At 42.2% G+C, this 18,437-nt stretch overlaps 1 protein-coding gene and 1 long non-coding RNA gene across 5 annotated transcripts in view; both read right to left on the bottom strand.

Annotated features, from left to right (window-relative positions):
* The window catches only part of LOC308353474, a 31,224-nt gene extending 17,518 nt beyond the window's left edge, over positions 1 to 13,706 (bottom strand). The window contains exons 1-2 of one of the 2 annotated variants that reach the window (XR_013967782.1): positions 13,260 to 13,706; positions 9,955 to 10,056 (exon numbers count right to left, since the gene is read on the bottom strand). This is a non-coding gene — a long non-coding RNA (uncharacterized lncRNA). Of the gene's footprint in view, positions 1 to 9,954; positions 10,771 to 13,259 lie in introns of those variants that run through there. The other variant, XR_013967783.1, reaches the window with a different exon arrangement.
* Positions 13,707 to 15,543: 1,837 nt separating this feature from the next.
* Positions 15,544 to 18,437, bottom strand: part of LOC308353473 (F-box/WD repeat-containing protein 12-like) — a 41,985-nt gene continuing 39,091 nt past the window's right edge. For all 3 annotated transcript variants that reach the window (XM_080820321.1, XM_080820323.1, XM_080820322.1), the window contains one exon: positions 15,544 to 17,080. In XM_080820321.1, the coding sequence (XP_080676447.1) occupies positions 16,954 to 17,080 (127 nt within the window). In that variant the 3' untranslated portion in view covers positions 15,544 to 16,953. The remainder of the gene's footprint in view (positions 17,081 to 18,437) is intronic.

Genomic DNA, 18,437 nt, shown 5'->3' with positions numbered 1-18,437 from the left:
ACACACACACACACACACACGCCCCTTAGGATAAACACAGAGCCACCCTTGGAAGCAGTGCAGCACTTACAATGGCTGCCCAACTTGCTTACACCAAGCTCCACCCGCCCTGTTCTCTAGGGGGACTGCCCTTTTCAGTCACGCTTACCTCAGTCCCAGCGTGGTAGGCCCTTCCCACAAACCCCTGCCCACACATATTCCCAACCGAAGAGTTCTGCAGGGGTTCAGTCCTGATGGAGGTGGTGTCAGGTCTCATTTCCACAAGCACACCAGAGCACACCTAGTTAAAATTTGACACATTCAGGCATGGGAACAAACACTGCCCACAGCAGGCAAGGGCAGCCTCTGCAGACAACTCGCCCGAAGGATAGAGCAGCAAAATCACAACAGCAGAGTGAGCATTCAGCACATAAATTCCTAGAAAGAGGAAGAAATAGAAAACTTGAACACACTGATAACCAGCAAAGAAATTGAATCACTAATCAAAAAACTCCCAAAATACAAAAGTCAAGGGCCACATGGCTTCATATGTGAATTCTACCAGACCTTTAAAGATCAGTTAATACCTATTCTTCTCAAACTATTTAAAAAATAAAAATAAAAAAAGGAAGGAAGACTTCCAAATTCATTCCATGGAGCCAGCACTACCCTGATACCAAAACCAGATAAAGACTCCGCTAAAAAAGAAATCTACAGGCCAATATCCCTCATGAACGTGGATGCAAAAATTCTCAATAAAATACTAAAAAAGTGAATCCAACAATACACTTTAAAAAATCATTCATCATTATCAAACAGGATTTATTCCTGGATTATAAGGGCAGTTTAGTATTCACAAATCAATCACTGTGACACACATTAATAAAAGAAAGGATCAAGAACCATATGAGCCTCTCAATAGATACAGAAAAAGCATCTGACGAAGTACATCCATTCATGATTTAAAAAAAAAAAAAAACAAAACAAAACACTCAACAAAGCAGGTTTAGAGGGAACATACCTCAACATAATAAAGGCCACCTATGAAGAAGCCATAGTTACTATCATCCTCAGTGGGGAACAACTGAGAGCCTTTCCTCTATGGCCAGAAACAAGAAAAGGATGAACACTCTCAACACTGTTATTTAATATAGTACCAGAAGGGGCGCCTGGGAGGCTCAGTGGGTTAAGCCTCTGCCTTTGGCTCAAGTCATGATCCCAGGATCCTGGGATCAAGCCCCGCATCGGGCTCTCTGCTCAGCAGGGAGCCTGCTTCCCACCCCCCCCCCCCCCCGCCTGCCTCTCTGCCTACTTGTGATCTCGCTCTCTCTGTCAAATAAATCTTTAAAAAAACATAAGCACTCGAAGTCCAAACCGCATCCATCAGAAAACAACAAGAATAAAAGGCATCTAAATCGAAAAGAAGTAAAACTTACACTATTTTTTTTTTTAAGATTTTATTTATTTATTTGACAGAGCGAGTTCACAAGTAGGCAGAGAAGCAGGCAGAGAGAGAGAGAGGAGGAAGCAGGCTCCCTGCCAAGCAGAGAGCCTGATGCGGGACTCGATCCCAGGACCCTGAGATCATGACCTGAGCCGAAGGCAGAGGCTTAACCCACTGAGCCACCCAGGTGCCCAAACTTACACTATTTGCAGATGAAATGATACTCTATATAGAAATCTGAATGACTCAATTAAAAAACTGCTAGAACAGATAATGAATTCAGTAAGGTCACAGGATACAAAATCAATGTACAGAAATCTGTTGCATCTCTGTACACCAATAATGAAACAGCATAAAAAATTAAAGAATCAATCCCATTTACAACCTCACCAAAAAATCATAAGATACCTATGAATAAAACCTAACTAAAGAGGTTAAAGTCCTATACTCTGAAAACTCTAAAACACTGATGAAAGGAATTGAAGATGACACAAAGAAATGCAAAGGCATTTAATACTCATGGAATGGGAGAACAAATATTCTTAAAATGTCTATACTACCCAAAGCAATCTAAATATTTAAGGCAATCACTATCAAAATACCACCAGGATTTTTCACAGAGCTAGAACAACTATAAAACTGTATGGAACCACAAAAGACCCCGAATGGCCAAACCAACCTTGAAAAAGAAAAGCAAAGCTGGATGTGTCACAAGTTATATTACAAAGCTGTAGTAAAACAGTACGGCACTGGCACAAAAACAGACACACAGATCAGTGGAACAGAACAGAAAACCCAGAAATGAACCCATAAGTATATGGTCAATTAACCTTTAACAAAGCAGGAAAGAATATCCAATGGAAAAAAGACAATCTCTTCCACAAATGATGTTGGGAAAACTGGACAGCAACATGCAAAAGAATGAAACTGGACCACTTTCTCACATCACACACAAAAAATAAATTCAAAATGGATGAAAGACCTAAATGTAAACCCTGAAGCCATAAAAATCCTAGAAGGGAGCACAGCCAGTAATGTCTCTGACATTGATGGTAGCAACATTTTTCTAGATATGTCTCCTGAGGCAAGGGAGGCAAAAGCTTCTACAAGGGAGATAAAAGGGATACAAGGGAAATAAAAAGCTTCTACTCAGGGGAACAACAAAACTAAAAGGCAACCTACGAAAATGGGAGAAGCTATTTGCCAGTGATATATCTGATAACGGTAGTATCCAAAATATATAAAGAACTCAACACCCAAAGAACAAATACTCCCAACACCCAAAGAACAAATAATTCAGCCAAGGAATGGGCAGAAGATACAAACAGGCATTTTCCCATAGAAGACCTACAGATGACCAACAAACCCATGAAAAGGTGCCCAGCATCACTCATCATCCAGGAAATACAGATCAAAACTACAATGATGCAATTTTAAATGGCATCGATTCCTTGATTTCCCTTTGTTCTGCCTCATTGTTAGTCTCCAGAAATGCAACTGATTTCTGTCCATCGACTTTGTATCCTGAAACTTTGCTGAATTTCCGTACAGTTCTAGCAACTTTGGAGTGGAGTCCTTTGGGTTTTCCATATAAAGTATCATGTCATCTGCAAAGAGTGAAAGTTTGACTTCTTGTTTGCCGATGTTTATGTTTGTTTTTTGTTTTTTTTTGTTTGTTTGTTTGTTTCAATGCTGAGGCTAGGACTTCTAGTACTATGTTGAACAACAGTCATGAGAGTGGACATACCTGTCATGTTCCTAACCTTAGGGGAAGAGCTCTCAGTTTTTTCCTGTTGAGGATGATATTCACTGTGGGATTTTTGTATATGGCTTTTATGATATTGCAATATATTCCTTCTATCCCTACAAGGTGGAGAGTTTTTAATCAAGAAAGGATGTTGTATTTTGTCAAGTGCTTTTTCTGTATCAGTTGAGAGGATCATATGGTTCTTGTCTTTTTTTAATGTGAGATACCACCTCACACCAGTTAGAATGACTAAAATCAACAACACAAGAAACAGCAGGTGTTGGCGAGGATGCTGTGAAAGAGGAGCACTCTTGCACTGTTGGTGGAAATGCACGCTGGTGTAGCTGCACTGGAATACAGTATGGAGCAAAAAGTTAAAAACAGAATTACCCTATGATCCAATGATCACACTCCTAGGTATTTACCCAAAGAATGCAAAAATACTAATTCAAAGAGATACATGCACCCCAGTGTTTACAGCAGCATTATTAACAATAGCCAAATTCTAGAAAGAGTCCAAATGTCCATCAACTGATGAATGGATAGAGATGTTGTGTATGTATAGAGACACACACACACAAATTATGGAAACAGCCCTTGTCCACTGACTGATAAATCGATAAAAGAATGTGTGCTGTTGTGTACACACACACACACACACACACACACAATGGAATATTAGTCGTAAAAAAGAAGGAAATCTTGCCAGTTGCAGTGACATGATAGGAACTAGAGAGTATTATGCTGAGTGAAATAAAATCAGAGGCAAATACCATATGATTTCATCTATATGTGGAATTTAATACATAAAACAAATGGGCAAAGAGGGGAAAAAGACAAAAGGGGAGGCAAACCAAGAAACAGACTTTTAACTGTAGAGATCAAATGGAGGGTTACTGTAGGGGAGGTTGGTGTGGGGATGGGTTAAATAAGTGATGGGGACTAAGAAGTGTGCTTATTCTATATGTTGGCTAACTGAACATAATTTAAAAAATACAGGAAAAAAACTGTACTTATTGTGATGAGCACTGTATAGAAGTGCTGAATCAATATACTGCAAACCTGAAACTATATCACACTGTATATTAACTATAACTTAAATAAAACTTTAAGAAATAAAATATACCTTAAATGTAAATAGTTGTTATATTCAACTAATGAACTGCTGAACACTACATCAAAAACTAATGATGTAATCTACGCTGGCTAACTGAACATAATAAAAGTAAAAGTAAATGGCCTGAGTCCTCCAATCAAAGCACATATGGCGGTGGAATGGATTTAAAAAAAAAAAAGAACCCATCTACATGCATCCCAAAAGCAACTCACCTCAGACCTAAAGAAACACAGAGACTGAAACTGGAGGGATGGAAGTGGGGAAAAAAGCTGGGCTAGCAGTGCTTATATCAGATAAAACAGACTTTAAAAGGAAGACTTACCAAGAGACAACAGCATCACATAACAATAAAGAGATCCATGCAACAAGAGAATATAATAATTATAAATATCTACACACCCAAGACAGGACCATCTGAATATATAAAGCAGATATTAATGGACATAGAGAAATGGATGGTAATACAATAATGATGGGGGACTTTTTTTTTTAAAATATAATCACTTTTTTTTTTTTGAAGATTTTATTTATTTATTCGACAGACAGAGATCACAAGTAGGCAGAGCAGCAGGCAGAGAGAGAGAAGCAGGCTCCCCAATGAGCAGAGAGTCCGATGCGGGGCTTGATCCCAGGACCCTGAGATCAGGACCTGAGCCGAAGGCAGAGGCTTTAACCCACTGAGCCACCCAGGCGCCCCGGACTTTTTTTTTTTTAAAGATTTTTTATTTATTTATTTGTCAGAGAGAGCGAGCACAGGCAGAGAGAGCGAGCACAGGCAGACAGAGAGGCAGGCAGAGGCAGAGGGAGAAGCAGGCTCCCTGCAGAGCAAGGAGCCCGATGTGGGACTTGATCCCAGGACCCTGGGATCATGACCTGAGCCGAAGGCAGCCGCTTAACCAACTGAGCCACCCAGGCGTCTCAATGATGAGGGACTTTAACAGTCCACTTCTCTCAATGGATAGATCATCCAGACAGAAAGTTAATAAGGAAACATCTTTCAATGACACACTGGACCAGATAGACATTATAGATATACACAGATCATTCCATCCCAAAACAGGAGAATACACATTTCTTTCAAGTGCACATGGAACATTCTCCAGAACAGATCACATTTTAGGCCACAAAACAAGCCTTAATAAATTTAAGAAGACTGAAATCATACCATGCATCTTTTCTGACCACGATGGTATGAAACAAGAAATCAATCACATGAGGAAAAAACAAAAAACTGGAAAAAAGGCAAAAACATGTGGAGGCTAAACAATATGACACTAAACAACATGGTTCAATGAAGCAATCAAAGATTAAATTTTAAAATATATGAAGACAAATGAAAATGAAAGCACAATGGGCCAAAAGCTTTGGGATGTAGTGAAAGCCATTCTAAAGAAAAATAGTGATACAGACCTCCCTCACAAAAGAAGAAAAGAAGCTCAGAAAATCTAATCTTAAAGCTCAGAAAATCTTAATCTTAAATAAATCTTAAAATCTAAATCTTAATAAAATCTTAAATCTTAAATCTAATCTAATCTTAAATTCCTTAAATCTTAAAGGAAGTAGAAAAAGAAAAATAAAGCCCAAGGTGAGTAGAAGGAAGGAAATAATAAAGACCAGAGGAGAAATAAATGACATAGAGACTTAAAGGAAAAAAAAAATCAATGTAACCAAGAGCTGGCGCTTTGAGAACGTAAACAAAACTGGTAAACCATTAGCCAGATTCATCAAGAAAAAAAGAGAAATGACCCCAATGAATAAAATCTAAAACAAGAGAGAAGTAACAACTGATGCCACAGAAACATATAGAAGTATAACAGAATAATACAAAAAACTGTATGTGAGAATAATACCAAAAACTATATGCCAACAAATTAGAATACCTAAAAGAAATGGATAAATTCCTAGGAATATACAATCTTCCAAAACTGAATTAGGAAGAAATAGAAAATTTTTACAGACTGACTACTACTAATGAAATTGAATCAATAATCATAAGATCTCCAAAACATAAAAGTATAGGGCCAGATGAATTCACAGGTGAATTCTACCAAACATTTACGTTAGAGTTAATACTTATCCTCAAACTTTTCCAAAATACAGAAGAGGAAGAAAATCTTCCAAATACATTCTAGGAGGCTAGCATTACCCTGATACCAAAACCATAAATACCACACACACACGTGCGCGCGCGCGCGAAAACTACAAGACAACATCCTTTATGAACATACATGTAAACATCCTCAATGAAATAGCACCAAGTCACATTCAAGAATACCTAAAAGGTATTTCATCATGATCAACTGGGATGTATTCCAAGGATGCAAGGATGGTTCAATATTTGCAAATTCATCAATGTGAAACACCACATCAGCAAAACAAAGAAAAATATAATCATGTCAATAAATGCAGAAAAACATTTAACAAAATTTAACATCCATTCATGATAAAAACTTCAACAAAGTGGTGGGGCGCCTGGGTGGCTCCGTGGGTTAAAGCCTCTGCCTTCGGCTCAGGTCATGATCTCAGGGTCCTGGGATTGAGCCCTGCCTCGGGCTCTCTGCTCAGTGGGGAGCCTGCTTCCCTTCCTCTCTCTCTCTGCCTGCCTCTCTACCTACTTGTGATCTCTGTCAAATAAATAAAATCTTAAAAAAAAACAAAAAACTTCAACAAAGTGGGCTTACAGGGAACATGACTCAACATAGTAAAGCCTTATATGAAAAACCCACAGCTAACACCATACTCAGTGGTCAAAAACAGAGGTTTTCCTCTAAAATCAGGAACAAGATAAGGATATTCACTCCTGCCACTTGGAAAAAAAAAACAAAAATTTTTTTTTTTTTTTTTTTTTTAGATTTTATTTGACAGAGACAGTGGGAGAGGGAGAAGCCGGCTTCCTGCTGAGCAGGGAGACTGATGCAGGGCTCAAACCCAGGACCCTGGGATCATGACCTGAGCTGAAGGCAGCTGCTTAATGGCCAAGCCACCCAGGCGCCCCTACTCTTGCCACTTTTATTCAACACAGTGCTGGAAGTCCTACACTCAGCAATCAGATAAAGAAGATGTTAAACTGCCATCATTTGTAGGCAACATGATGTTACACAGAGAAAATCCTAAAGGTTCCACTAAAAAAGCTTCTAGAATAAATACAGTAAAGTTACAGGGTACAAAGTTAATATCCAGAAATCAATAGCATTTCTGTCCACTAATAACAAAGCAGGAAGAAAAATTAAGAAAATTTCATTTATATTTGCAACAAGAAGAATAAAATACTTAGGAATGGGGTGCCTGGGTGGCTCAGTGGGTTGAAGCCTCTGCCTTCAGCTCAGGTTATGATCCCAGGGTCCTGGGATCGAGTCCCGCATCGGGCTCTCTGCTCAGCGGTGAGCCTGCTTCCTCCTTTCTCTCTGCCTGCCTCTCTGCCTACTTGTGATCTCTGTCAAAGAGATAAATAAAACCTTTAAAAAAAATACTTAGGAATAAATTTAAGCAAAGAATTAAAAGACCTAGACTCTGAACAATACAAAGCATTGATTAAAGAAATGGATGATGACACAAAGAAATGGAAAGATATTCCATACTCATAGATTGGAAGAATAATATTGTTAAATGTCCATACTACCCAGAGCAGTCTGCAAATTCAGTGCAGTCCCTATCAAACTACCAGTAGTATATTTCCTCAGAACTAGAAGAGAATCCTAAAATTTGTATGGAAGCGCAAAAGACCCAGAATAGCCAAAGCAATCTTAATTAAGAAGAACAAAGCTAGAGATATCACAAACCCAAGTTTTAAGATACACTACAAAACTGTAGTAATCAAAACTGTATGGTACTGGCACAAAAACAGACACATAGATCAATAGATCTCTGTTCTCAGAGAGCCCAGATGTGGACCCTCAACACTATGGTCAAATAATCTTTGACAAAGCAGGAAAAATTATCCAATGGAAAAATGTCTCTTCAATAAGTGGTGCTGGGAAAATAGGACAACTACATATAGAAGAATGAAACTCAACCAGTCTCTTACATCATACACAAAGATAAACTCTAAATGGATGAAAGACCTCAATGAGACAGGAATCCATAACAATCCTATAGGAGAACATAGGCAGTAACCCTTCGACATCGGCCACAGCAACTTTTTTCAAGACACAGCTCCAAAAACCAGGGAAACAACAAAAGCTGAAATGAACCTTTGGGACTTCATCAAGATCAAAAGCTTCTGCACAGCAAAGGAAACAGTCAACAAAAAAAGAGGCAATCCACGGAATGGGAGAATATATTCGCAAATGACACTACAGACAAAGGGCTGATATCCAAGATCTATAAAGAACTTCTCAAACTCAACACCCACAAAACAAATAAGTCAAAAAATGGGCAGGAGACATGAACAGACACTTCTCTAAAGAAGACATACAAATGGCCAACAGACACACGAAAAAATATTCATCATTAGCCATCAGGGAAATACAAATCAAAACCACACTGAGATACCACCTTATACCGGTTAGAATGGCAAAAATTAACACAGCAAGAAACAACAAATGTTGGAGAGGTTGTGGAGAAAGGGGAACCCTCCTACCCTGTTGGTGGGAATACAAAGTGGTACAGCCATTTTGGAAAACAGTGTAAAGGTGTCTCAAAAAGTTAAAAAATAGAGCTACCCTATGATGCAGCAATTGCACTGCTCGGTATTTACCCCAAAGATACAGATGTATGAAAAGAAGGGGCACATGCACCCCAGTGTTCACAGCAACAGTGTCCACAATAGCCAAACTGTGTAAAGAGCTGAGATGTCCTTCAACTGATGAATGGATGAAGAAGATGTGGTCCATATACACAATGGAATATTACTCAGCCATCAGAAAGGATGAAGACCGAGCTTTTATATCAACATGGATGGAACCGGAGGAGAAGATACTAAGTGAAATAAGTCAAGAAGAGAAAGTCAATTATATGGTTTCACTGCTTTGTGGAACATAAGGACAGCATAGAGGACATTAGGAGAAGGAAGGGAAAAATGAAGGGGGGGAAAATCACAGGGGAAGATGAACCATGAGAGACTACGGACTCTGGAAAACAAACTTGAGGGTTGTCATTTATTTCTACAATAATTTTATGGTGGTCAGAGAACATACTTCAAATATTAATTATTTAACATTCACTGAGACTTGATTTACTTCCCAGTATATTTCTTTTTTCTTTTTAAGTGTTCTCTGTGTTCCTACAAAGGAAGTATCTTCTGTAGTTGTACATGTGATGTCCATACTGGAAAGAAACTTCGTGCACCTTCTTAGATTCTCAAGTACTCCTGTTTTATTTCTCTTTGTCAGTGACCCACCTGAATTAATTGCCCTTCTAGCACTTGGATGAAATTCAGTACCATTTCATTTTACAACAAAAAAATAAATGTTAGATCATCCTCCAACTTCAGAGAAAATCTGAAAGTCAAAGAACCTTATCTTCTGTCAGCACAGGATGGAAAGCAAAGAAGTGTGCATGTACAGCCTCAGCAGGTCTTAGTGAAAATCAGGCCCAGTTGCAGGATGAGTAACACTCTAACATTTGGGATTGAGATACTTGGCAGACAATCTGAGAATCAGGACATACACACCCATTTCCCTGAACCCTTTCTGATGGCAGCAACATCCCCTTCCATGTTAGCCTCACCTGAGGTGGATGCCTTGAATGATGATGTCTGTCCTCCTCAGGACCCTCCCCTCACTTCTCATTGCCTCTGGGTTGGTATCGAGAATCAGGTACCAGCAGAGCCTGGAGAGAGAAATACAAACCCTGCTTTGGGGGAAAAGTGCCTACAAAACAAAGGAATTACAGGACCTGCCTAATAACAGGGCCTGGGGAGTGTGTGTAAAGGTGGGTCCTGGTGTTCAAAGAGGGAAGGTAGAATTGAAGACCCGACGAGATTTACCTGGGGGCACTCACCTTTGATTCACAAATTTTACTTGAGTAAAAATATCTGAAGCCATCCCAGTGGACTAAGGATGGGCAGAGTCAGAGTGGCAATCAAGATGTATGACCAGGAGAGATCTGAGGCAGTGGCTGTTATACCACAGCTCCCTAGGACACCAACTTACTTATATAAAGAGAAAAAAAAAAAAATGTAGTTGCCTTCTACCTTGGTGGAAAATTGGGACCCCACACCCAGTTCCCAGCTCTAAATTTATAGACTCCAGAGCACACTCAGTGAAAAGAAGGTCAGTTCCCCTTCAGTGACATTCCTGAAACTCCATCACAAATGTATACAGTGAATATTCCTTCAGTCGTTCCTCAAAGGAATCTGTGGCCATCTGCCAGGGTGGGCATGCACCGGGAAGGTAAAAGGTGTGTCGAGATGTTTCTTCTCAGGTGAAGGACAAGCTGCTGTACTTCAAGTATCTCTCCACTTGAACAAAAACAATGAACATAACACTTTGTGGGTCTCTCTGGAATGTGAATTGGGATGCAACAAGTACCGAAGTTGGGAATATTCCTCTGACTCATATACTGCGCAACCCCAGAAGCTGCCAGATTCTCAGGGGCCCAGAAACAAAGCCAGAGCAGACCCTACAGCAGACCCTAGCTGTGGCACAAGATACCCTCCTTCTCGATCCTAGAACTCAGCAGGTCAGAAGGTGCTAGCAAGATCTAGGATTGGTAAGGATGTTGTCTGGAATCTGGAAAGCTCCAACAGGGAAGACAGAACAGAGAGGTAGAATCTGGAGTAAATACGTGCCTTCTAGGGATGAGAACGAGTCATGTGAAGAGCAGCTCCTATGCCCTGGTAGTGACAGATCACCCAACAGCAGGACATAACGTGAGAATGGATCAGTTTCCCACCCTAAGCTAGATGTGATATGATCCGCCCATCATAGAGTTCAGTGTGCACAGCAGTGATCTCTTGAGCAATGGTAACGGCCCATTTGGGACTGGACCATAGGGCCCAAGTGAATCACAGAACGGGTGACCCAGATTCCTACCTGTGCTGCCTCTCCTGACAGTACCCATGCTTCTTGGGGGTGGGGGGGTCCTACCAATAACCAGCATGAGGAAAGGACTCAGAGTGAATCACAACCGGGTTGGCTTGTTGTGTGGGTGTTGGCGGAAATGGCCTGTGGGGCCACTGCTGCCCCATTACAGCACCACTTGGGATGTCCCTGAAAGACATTGTGAAAGGAAGTCCTTCAAATGAACCAAGCTGAGAGTGGCTCAGTCATCCATTCATAAGAAAAAAAATGACTGGAGGTACAGACACACATGGGCTTTTGACAGTGGCAGATGGTTTACCCAGAAGGGTCGAACTGGAGGTCCGAGAAAGGCGGAGGAGGGCAAGCAGCATGAGATTTCTGTGTCTTACCTGAAAGCCCCACCAGAGACCATGTACTACAGGGAAGGCTCTCAAGAATAGAGCAGCAGGATGACCACCCTCTGGCTGCAAGGCAGACTCTTCTCACACATCCGCTCCTTGTGCAGAGGCCCGGGAACAGTGTCCGGGATGACAGCTAAGCATAGGCTCGATGGCAAGGACTTCCTATAGCAAGACTCATGTTACCACCATAGCTGAAGGCCTGTCCCGTGGACAGCAGACTGATGCTATCAACTCGGCACCATTAATCATGGGGCAGTATTTTGTCCTTACGACCCCTGCCTATGGTTCTGCCAGCACCATCCCCAAAGACTCACAGAATGCCTCACCTGTGATATCCCACAGCACTGCCTCAGAACGAAGGACTCCTTTTCCACCAGAGGAGGTGGGACCATGAGCTCATGACTGTGGAATGCACTGGTCTTGTCCCATCCCATCATCCAGGATTAACTGGCCTGATATGATGGTGACATGGCCTACCCACGGTTACTAAGGTGCTGGCCAGGGGGTCAACACTTTAATGTGGCTGGATAGCATCATCCAATCCAGGATGTGGCACACATTCTGAACCAATGACCAACGATGAACAGTGCCACTACTGCTACAGTACAGGAGTCTGAGGACCAACAGGTATAGGAGTGGCCCCAATTACGACAGCCAGCAACCCTGCATATTTTGTTGTCATTCATGCAACCTGGCACTCTCAGGGATTGTAGGTAGGTCCCAGCTCCGGGAGACAGGAGTGGAGACAGTTCTTTCAGGGTCACAGCAAGAATTCCTTTAAGGGGAAGCTGTGATTACCACCTGACTCTCTAATGTTCTTGGCCCAATAGGCAAAGAAAGGATTGGTTCTGATGATTGGGATAGTAACTGACAAACGTCAGGGACGAAGGTTGCTAGTAGATAAACAAGTACGGTAGGGTGTGTCTACAACCTAGGTGAAGGAACTGGGTATCCCTTAGCAGTGACTTAGCGGCAATGACTTTCAATGAGCAAGGGAAACCACCACGACCATCACCTTGGGGATGAAGGTCTGGGTCACCCCACCAAACAACCCAGACAGCCCAAAGTGCTACCTAAAGGGAATCCAACAGAGGGGCTCTTGCCACAGGCATCCAGAACAGTTCGTCAACTTTGGGACTCTGGTCACACCTGTAGAGTAAGGATGCCTTTGTTCTCAGCAGGAGGTGGCTCCGGGATGGTAGGTCCCACCATGTAATCTGAGGGCTGTACAAGATGGGAGGGGGTGGTGCAAAGGGTGGACTGAGCTGGGACACAAAACTTATACACCTCCAGTTCCCTCAACCAGTCCCTCTCTCCTGCAGTTGGCACCCCATCTGCACCAGGCTGCCCCGCACCTGGAGCTGAGGTACCCACTGCAGGGCATTCGAGCTGACTCTCTGCCAGCCACCTAGGTGCTGGATGGTGCATACTGGAGGCGCACGGGGGTGAGCCCACAGTGAGCGAGGACCTCAAAGAGCTACACCCTCAGAGCAAGGGGTGCAGGAAGTAGGAGAAGGCAGCTTAGTGCTGACCAGAACAGGGCATGGGTGGGGGCCTGGTAGGGAGCCGAGGCAGTGCTACCCGGAACCTGCACCACTGGACCACCTACCTTGGACTGGCCAAAGACGTTCAAATGCAAACAGGACTGAGGCAGCCTCCATCACTGGGTCCTGTGTCCATGCGTCTGCAAACACTGAGCATCATCCAGCCTTCTACTTTTTACTTTTTTTTGGCCAGCCTAATAATGCAAAGTGATAGGTCATTGTTTTATTCAGCTGTAATTACTAATGATTTTGAGCATTTTCCCCTAACTTTAGGGTTTGGTTTCTTCTGTAAATTATGTTTCCTCTTAGTTCAATTTGGGGTTTGCTGTCAAAGGCATGTGTTAATTTTGGTTATGTTGTCACTTGTACAGAAAATTTAAATTTTGATGTAAGACTATTTCACTATAGGATTTGCTTTTGTATCATTTAATCCTGCTCTAAAAAGCCTTTTCTAATTTTCCTATAATTACAAAATACAACTTTTTATTTATGAATTATAACTCCTCCCCTATAATTAAAAAAATATGCTGTTTAGGGGCTCCTGGGTGGCTCAGTTCATTGAGTGACTGCCTTCGGCTCAGGTCATGATCCCAGAGTCCTGGGATCGAGTCCCACGTTGGGCTCCCTGCTCAGCGGGGAGCCTGCTTCTCCCTCTCCTCCCTGCTACAGCCCTCTCTCTCTCTCCAATAAATAAAATCTCCAAAAAAAAAAAAAAGATTAAAAAATGCTGTTTAGATCCTTTACACACAAAAATAGTTTGTGCGCGGTACGAGAAGAAATCTGATTTTACTCCATTTGCATAGCCAGTCCTTCCAAGATCACTTACTGAAGCATCATTTCTGACTTGAAATGTGACTTATATCGTATACCCAATCTCCAAACACACCTGGGCCTCGATCCTCTATTGTCTATTCACACAGTGATGCCACTTGTCTCAGTGACAGAGTTTAATTCTGTCTTCATAATTCACAGAACAGGTCTGCCCCTTCCTTTGCCCTTTTTTTCCTGCAAGACTGTCTTGGCTACTCTTGTCCTCTTACAGCTCCACATACATCTGATAATCTTTTTACACTCTATTTTAAAAACAGTAGCAATTATATTGGTATTGCTTCCAATATATGGTCTCTTTAAAGTAGTAATTCTTCTATTCACAAACACAGGTTATCTCTATTCTTTATTCCTTTAGAACAGCTGTGTTTTTTCTTTAGAAAAGTTTTTTTTTTCTTTTTACATCCCAAGATACTACAGTTTTTGGTGTTATTGTGAATGGGATAATTTTCCTATCATATTTTCTAATTTTTGTTGCATTGGTCTCAGTATACAAATAACCTATTCACCAATCATGATTTGCTAATTCTAATGATTTTCTTATGTTTCTAAAGGAGATAGTACTATTTAGAAATTACAGCACACATACCCATTTCTAATTTTTTTTTAGAATTTAAAAAAGTATTACATTTATTAGTATATCAAGGGCAATACTTAATTATGGTGATGATCAGTATCATGTTTATACTGTTTCTAACATCAGTAGAAATTTTTCTCATTACCTATCATTAGGCACGTTTGCAGTCTTTCGTACTCCCTTTATCCAGTTAAGAAAATTATTTTCTAAGATACTTCATAATTCCTGCTTAGATTTTCTTTTTAACTCATCTGTTCAAAAAGGAATTTTTGTAGTTAGCAATTAATATTTTGGAATTTGTTAAGACTTAGCTTGTGGCCAGGTACTAGGGGAAGTTCTTCATGTTTTCTGTTTCTGCTTAATACAGAGTATCTTGGCTGCACCTGGAGTAACAGAGGCTCAGAGGAAGGCTGTCTGCCTCCTGGCAGGAATCAGAGGTGCCACGGAGGCCCTCGTGCTCCCCCAGCAGCAGCAGTCCTTGCCAGATGAGGGGAAAGAAGCCTCAGAACTTGGATTTACGGGACATGAGAGCATGACACACTTCTCTGTTTCCCCCAGGCCGCGGTATCACACCTCAAAGACCTTGCTTTCCCGTGAGGAGCCTGGGGGCCAGACTTCACACACACCTTCCGCAAAAGCTTCCTGTGTTCCCATTAGGACTCCCTCCAGAAGCTTCCTACGTTACACCCAAAGCAGGAGCCCATAGAGGTGTCCTGGGCGGGGCCACCAGAGCGAGACACACCACCATCCTAATGCTGCAGCCAGCATGTGCCAGTGACCTTCCGTAAGAACTGACCCCACTGCCTTCCCCGTCGCCACCATGTCCACGCCTCTCAGGTGGCCCATACACTCACCAGTCCCTTAGCTGACCTCCCCTTTTGCCAACACTCCAGCCTCTTACCATGTGCCTTCACCAAAAACTCCTGTATCTCAACTTACCTGAACTTCCTTCATCTTCTGAATGAAACAGCTGTTTCCTTTCTTGCTGTGTCGCGTGTTTATTTTAGCTAATCTCTTGTCTCCTCTCCCCTTCCTCCATGGCTTTATGCAGGATGCACTAGGACCGCTGACTACCAGACAGGACTGTAATAGGATTAACAGGGTGCTAACTTCGAGATGACAGGGACCCTGGGTTTCCAAGTATCTGTTATGTAAGATACTCACACCAGGGGGAGGCCGGGCAAAAGGTATATCCATATACCTAACGGCGCTGCCTCTGCAACTTTTCTGTAAACCTAAAATGATCCCAAAATAAACCTTATCTTAGATTTTAAAGGTCGGGGGAGGCCACAGATTTTTTTTCCTTTTGAGGAAATGACTGTATCTGGGCTTGTCTGTATGGGGCTCAGGAGCTAAGGGGTTGTGGCACTGCACAGCTGGAGCAACAGGCTGTAGTCGAGAGGTTTTAACCCTCATTGGCTCTCAAGAAGTTTTCCTATTTTTGAAGACTTTTTCACAGTGCAAGTCAACTGGGAGCCACTCCATCGAAGCTGAAGAGGTCTCTCTCCCCCATCCTGGCCCACGTGGCATGGGCATGTGGTGAAGCCAGAAACACACACATCCTGGTGTTCTGAGTGTCGGAGCAGCCGGGACGTTTTCAGACAGCGCCAGTGCCACACGCGCAGCGGCAGCAGTACGGGGCACTTGGGAAAACGATGGCAGGCGAGGCCTTGCTGGCTGCCTGCTGCCCTGCTTCCTGTGGGTCCGTGTCTGTTTCTCCAGCCTTCCCACTGACCTAGTGCACAGCTCTATTTCCTGCCATTAACTCCTTTCTTGGTGTTAGCCAGCTTTCTCTCCTGTCACTTGCCGTTGGAAACTCAACTGATACGCCCCCCAAAGCAGCCAGGGCTTCCCTGCGGACCACCCCGGGGGTGCCACTTACACAGAATACAAAACGGTATCCCTATGGTTCTGCAGTGTGGCGCCACACAACTATTTATTAATGTGTGTCTAAAGCACGTGACAGAATAGGGGGAAAAAAATTTCCTTACTTTATTACATATCTGAACAACAAAACAATGAGGATACAAGCCCAGCACCTTGAATGTGGGCCTCCTTGCATCCACTCCTCTCTCCCACTTACTGGTCTGAATAAGCCTGGGCAGGTGGCATGGCAGCCAGACAACAGGCCAGTAATGGGTGACTCTGTTATTGGTCAAGCTCCCAGTTGGAAAAATAGAAACATCATATATCCTTCATAGGCCTGTTGTGAGAATTAAAAAAAAAAAAAAAAGTCACAAATGGCACAGTGCCTGGCCCATAAGAGGCCTATGAGAATTGCTCCTTCCTTTTCCAATGTTGATAAAATAATCAGTTTGTATGCAGGCAAGCTTTTCACCGAGGTGAGATTATCTTCAGTTGACACAATCATCCGAGCCATGCTGGATGTTGAAGCAGTATGACCTCAGAATGCTCGTCCCGATGTTTCTGGCTTCCACACCTACAATGCTCACACTGTCGCCTTCCACGTGGGTGAATCCACTGTGAAAGGAAGGGACGGGCGTGTGTTAACTTGAGGAAAACACATATTTAGGTAGGTAAGCCTTTACACAAAGACGGAACACAACCTCTGGACCTTCTCCGTCCTAGCGCATCCCATCCGTGTTGAGACCTGTGCTCATTCCTGACAATTAGCAAATACGCTCACATTCTGGAGTGGGAGTATCAGCTTTGTGCCCTCCTGATGGTAGCTGCCCGAATTACGATTTCAGGAAGTCTAGAAACTTCCAAGAGAAAACATATACCTCATCCAATCTCGAGAGGGTAGTCATTTCCCCAGAACCGAGAATCAGGCCATCACTTTCCAGCCAGTTTCAGTGAAAGACATCAACATAGGAGCCATCATTTTCCACGATGCTATCTTTGCCTGAAAAGGCAGACAATGCTGCTCTGAGGCATGACAGCGAGCGAGCAGTGTGGAGACAACCATACCAGCCAAACCACACAAAGGACTTGAGTTTCCTGTAAAAGCTGGTTTTGGCTATAGATTGCTTCTTAAATATTGCCACTTTTTGGTTTTCGTGAACTACCTTTTAGCTTAGAATAAATTCCACACTAAAAATGACAAAAATAAAGCTGCTAAAAACATTCATGTACAAGTCTTTGTTTGGATATAACATATCTCCTGGGTAGATAACCTGAGGGTATGTGGCTGGGTTGCTGGTAAATGTATATCTAACACACCCATTTTCCCTATTTTCTTTAGAGAATTATTTATGTATTATGTATTCACAGATGATAACATTTTAGGAAACTGAAAAGCTCTCAGGAAGTACTGTTTATGTCTTGCAGCATTCAAAAAGGTGCTGGGAAAAGCTTATAGGGAACAGCATGAAGCAAGATTGCTGAGCTCATTGTTGCCAAATGAGGCTCCCAAAAGAAACTGCCACGCAACTAAGGATTTCTGTAGGAATCTGCTCTGAATCAGAAAAGGGGCATAATTAAAAATCATGATCCATTCTAGGGTCCTAAATAAAACACACTTCTGAAAAGGTATTTCTAGGTGTGCTACTTATTTATCACACTGAGAATGCGGTTAGTTCAGTGAAGGGCATTTTCCATTCTATGTCCATGTAATTCAGTGCGTAAAAACACACGTGTGAAAGATTCTCCCAGTGCTACGCACTCAGCACAATGGTCCTGTTGTGTAGTGAACACGGTGCAGTTAAAAGACATGTAAAAAGGAAGTTTCTAAAAGTGCCACTTGCTTGCTAAGTTGAGAACGGTGTTATTTCAGTGAAAGGATGCTCTAACCACTCAGTAATGATGTAGAGAATTCTTTAAGGACACACGTAGAAAAGAGTAGGACCAGGTATATTTTGAGGCCAGAATGGGAGCA

The sequence above is a fragment of the Martes martes genome (genome assembly GCF_963455335.1).
Source record: "Martes martes genome assembly, chromosome: 12".
NCBI classification, from domain to species: Eukaryota; Metazoa; Chordata; class Mammalia; order Carnivora; family Mustelidae; genus Martes; species Martes martes.
This window is presented reverse-complemented; position numbering and strand designations above follow the sequence as displayed.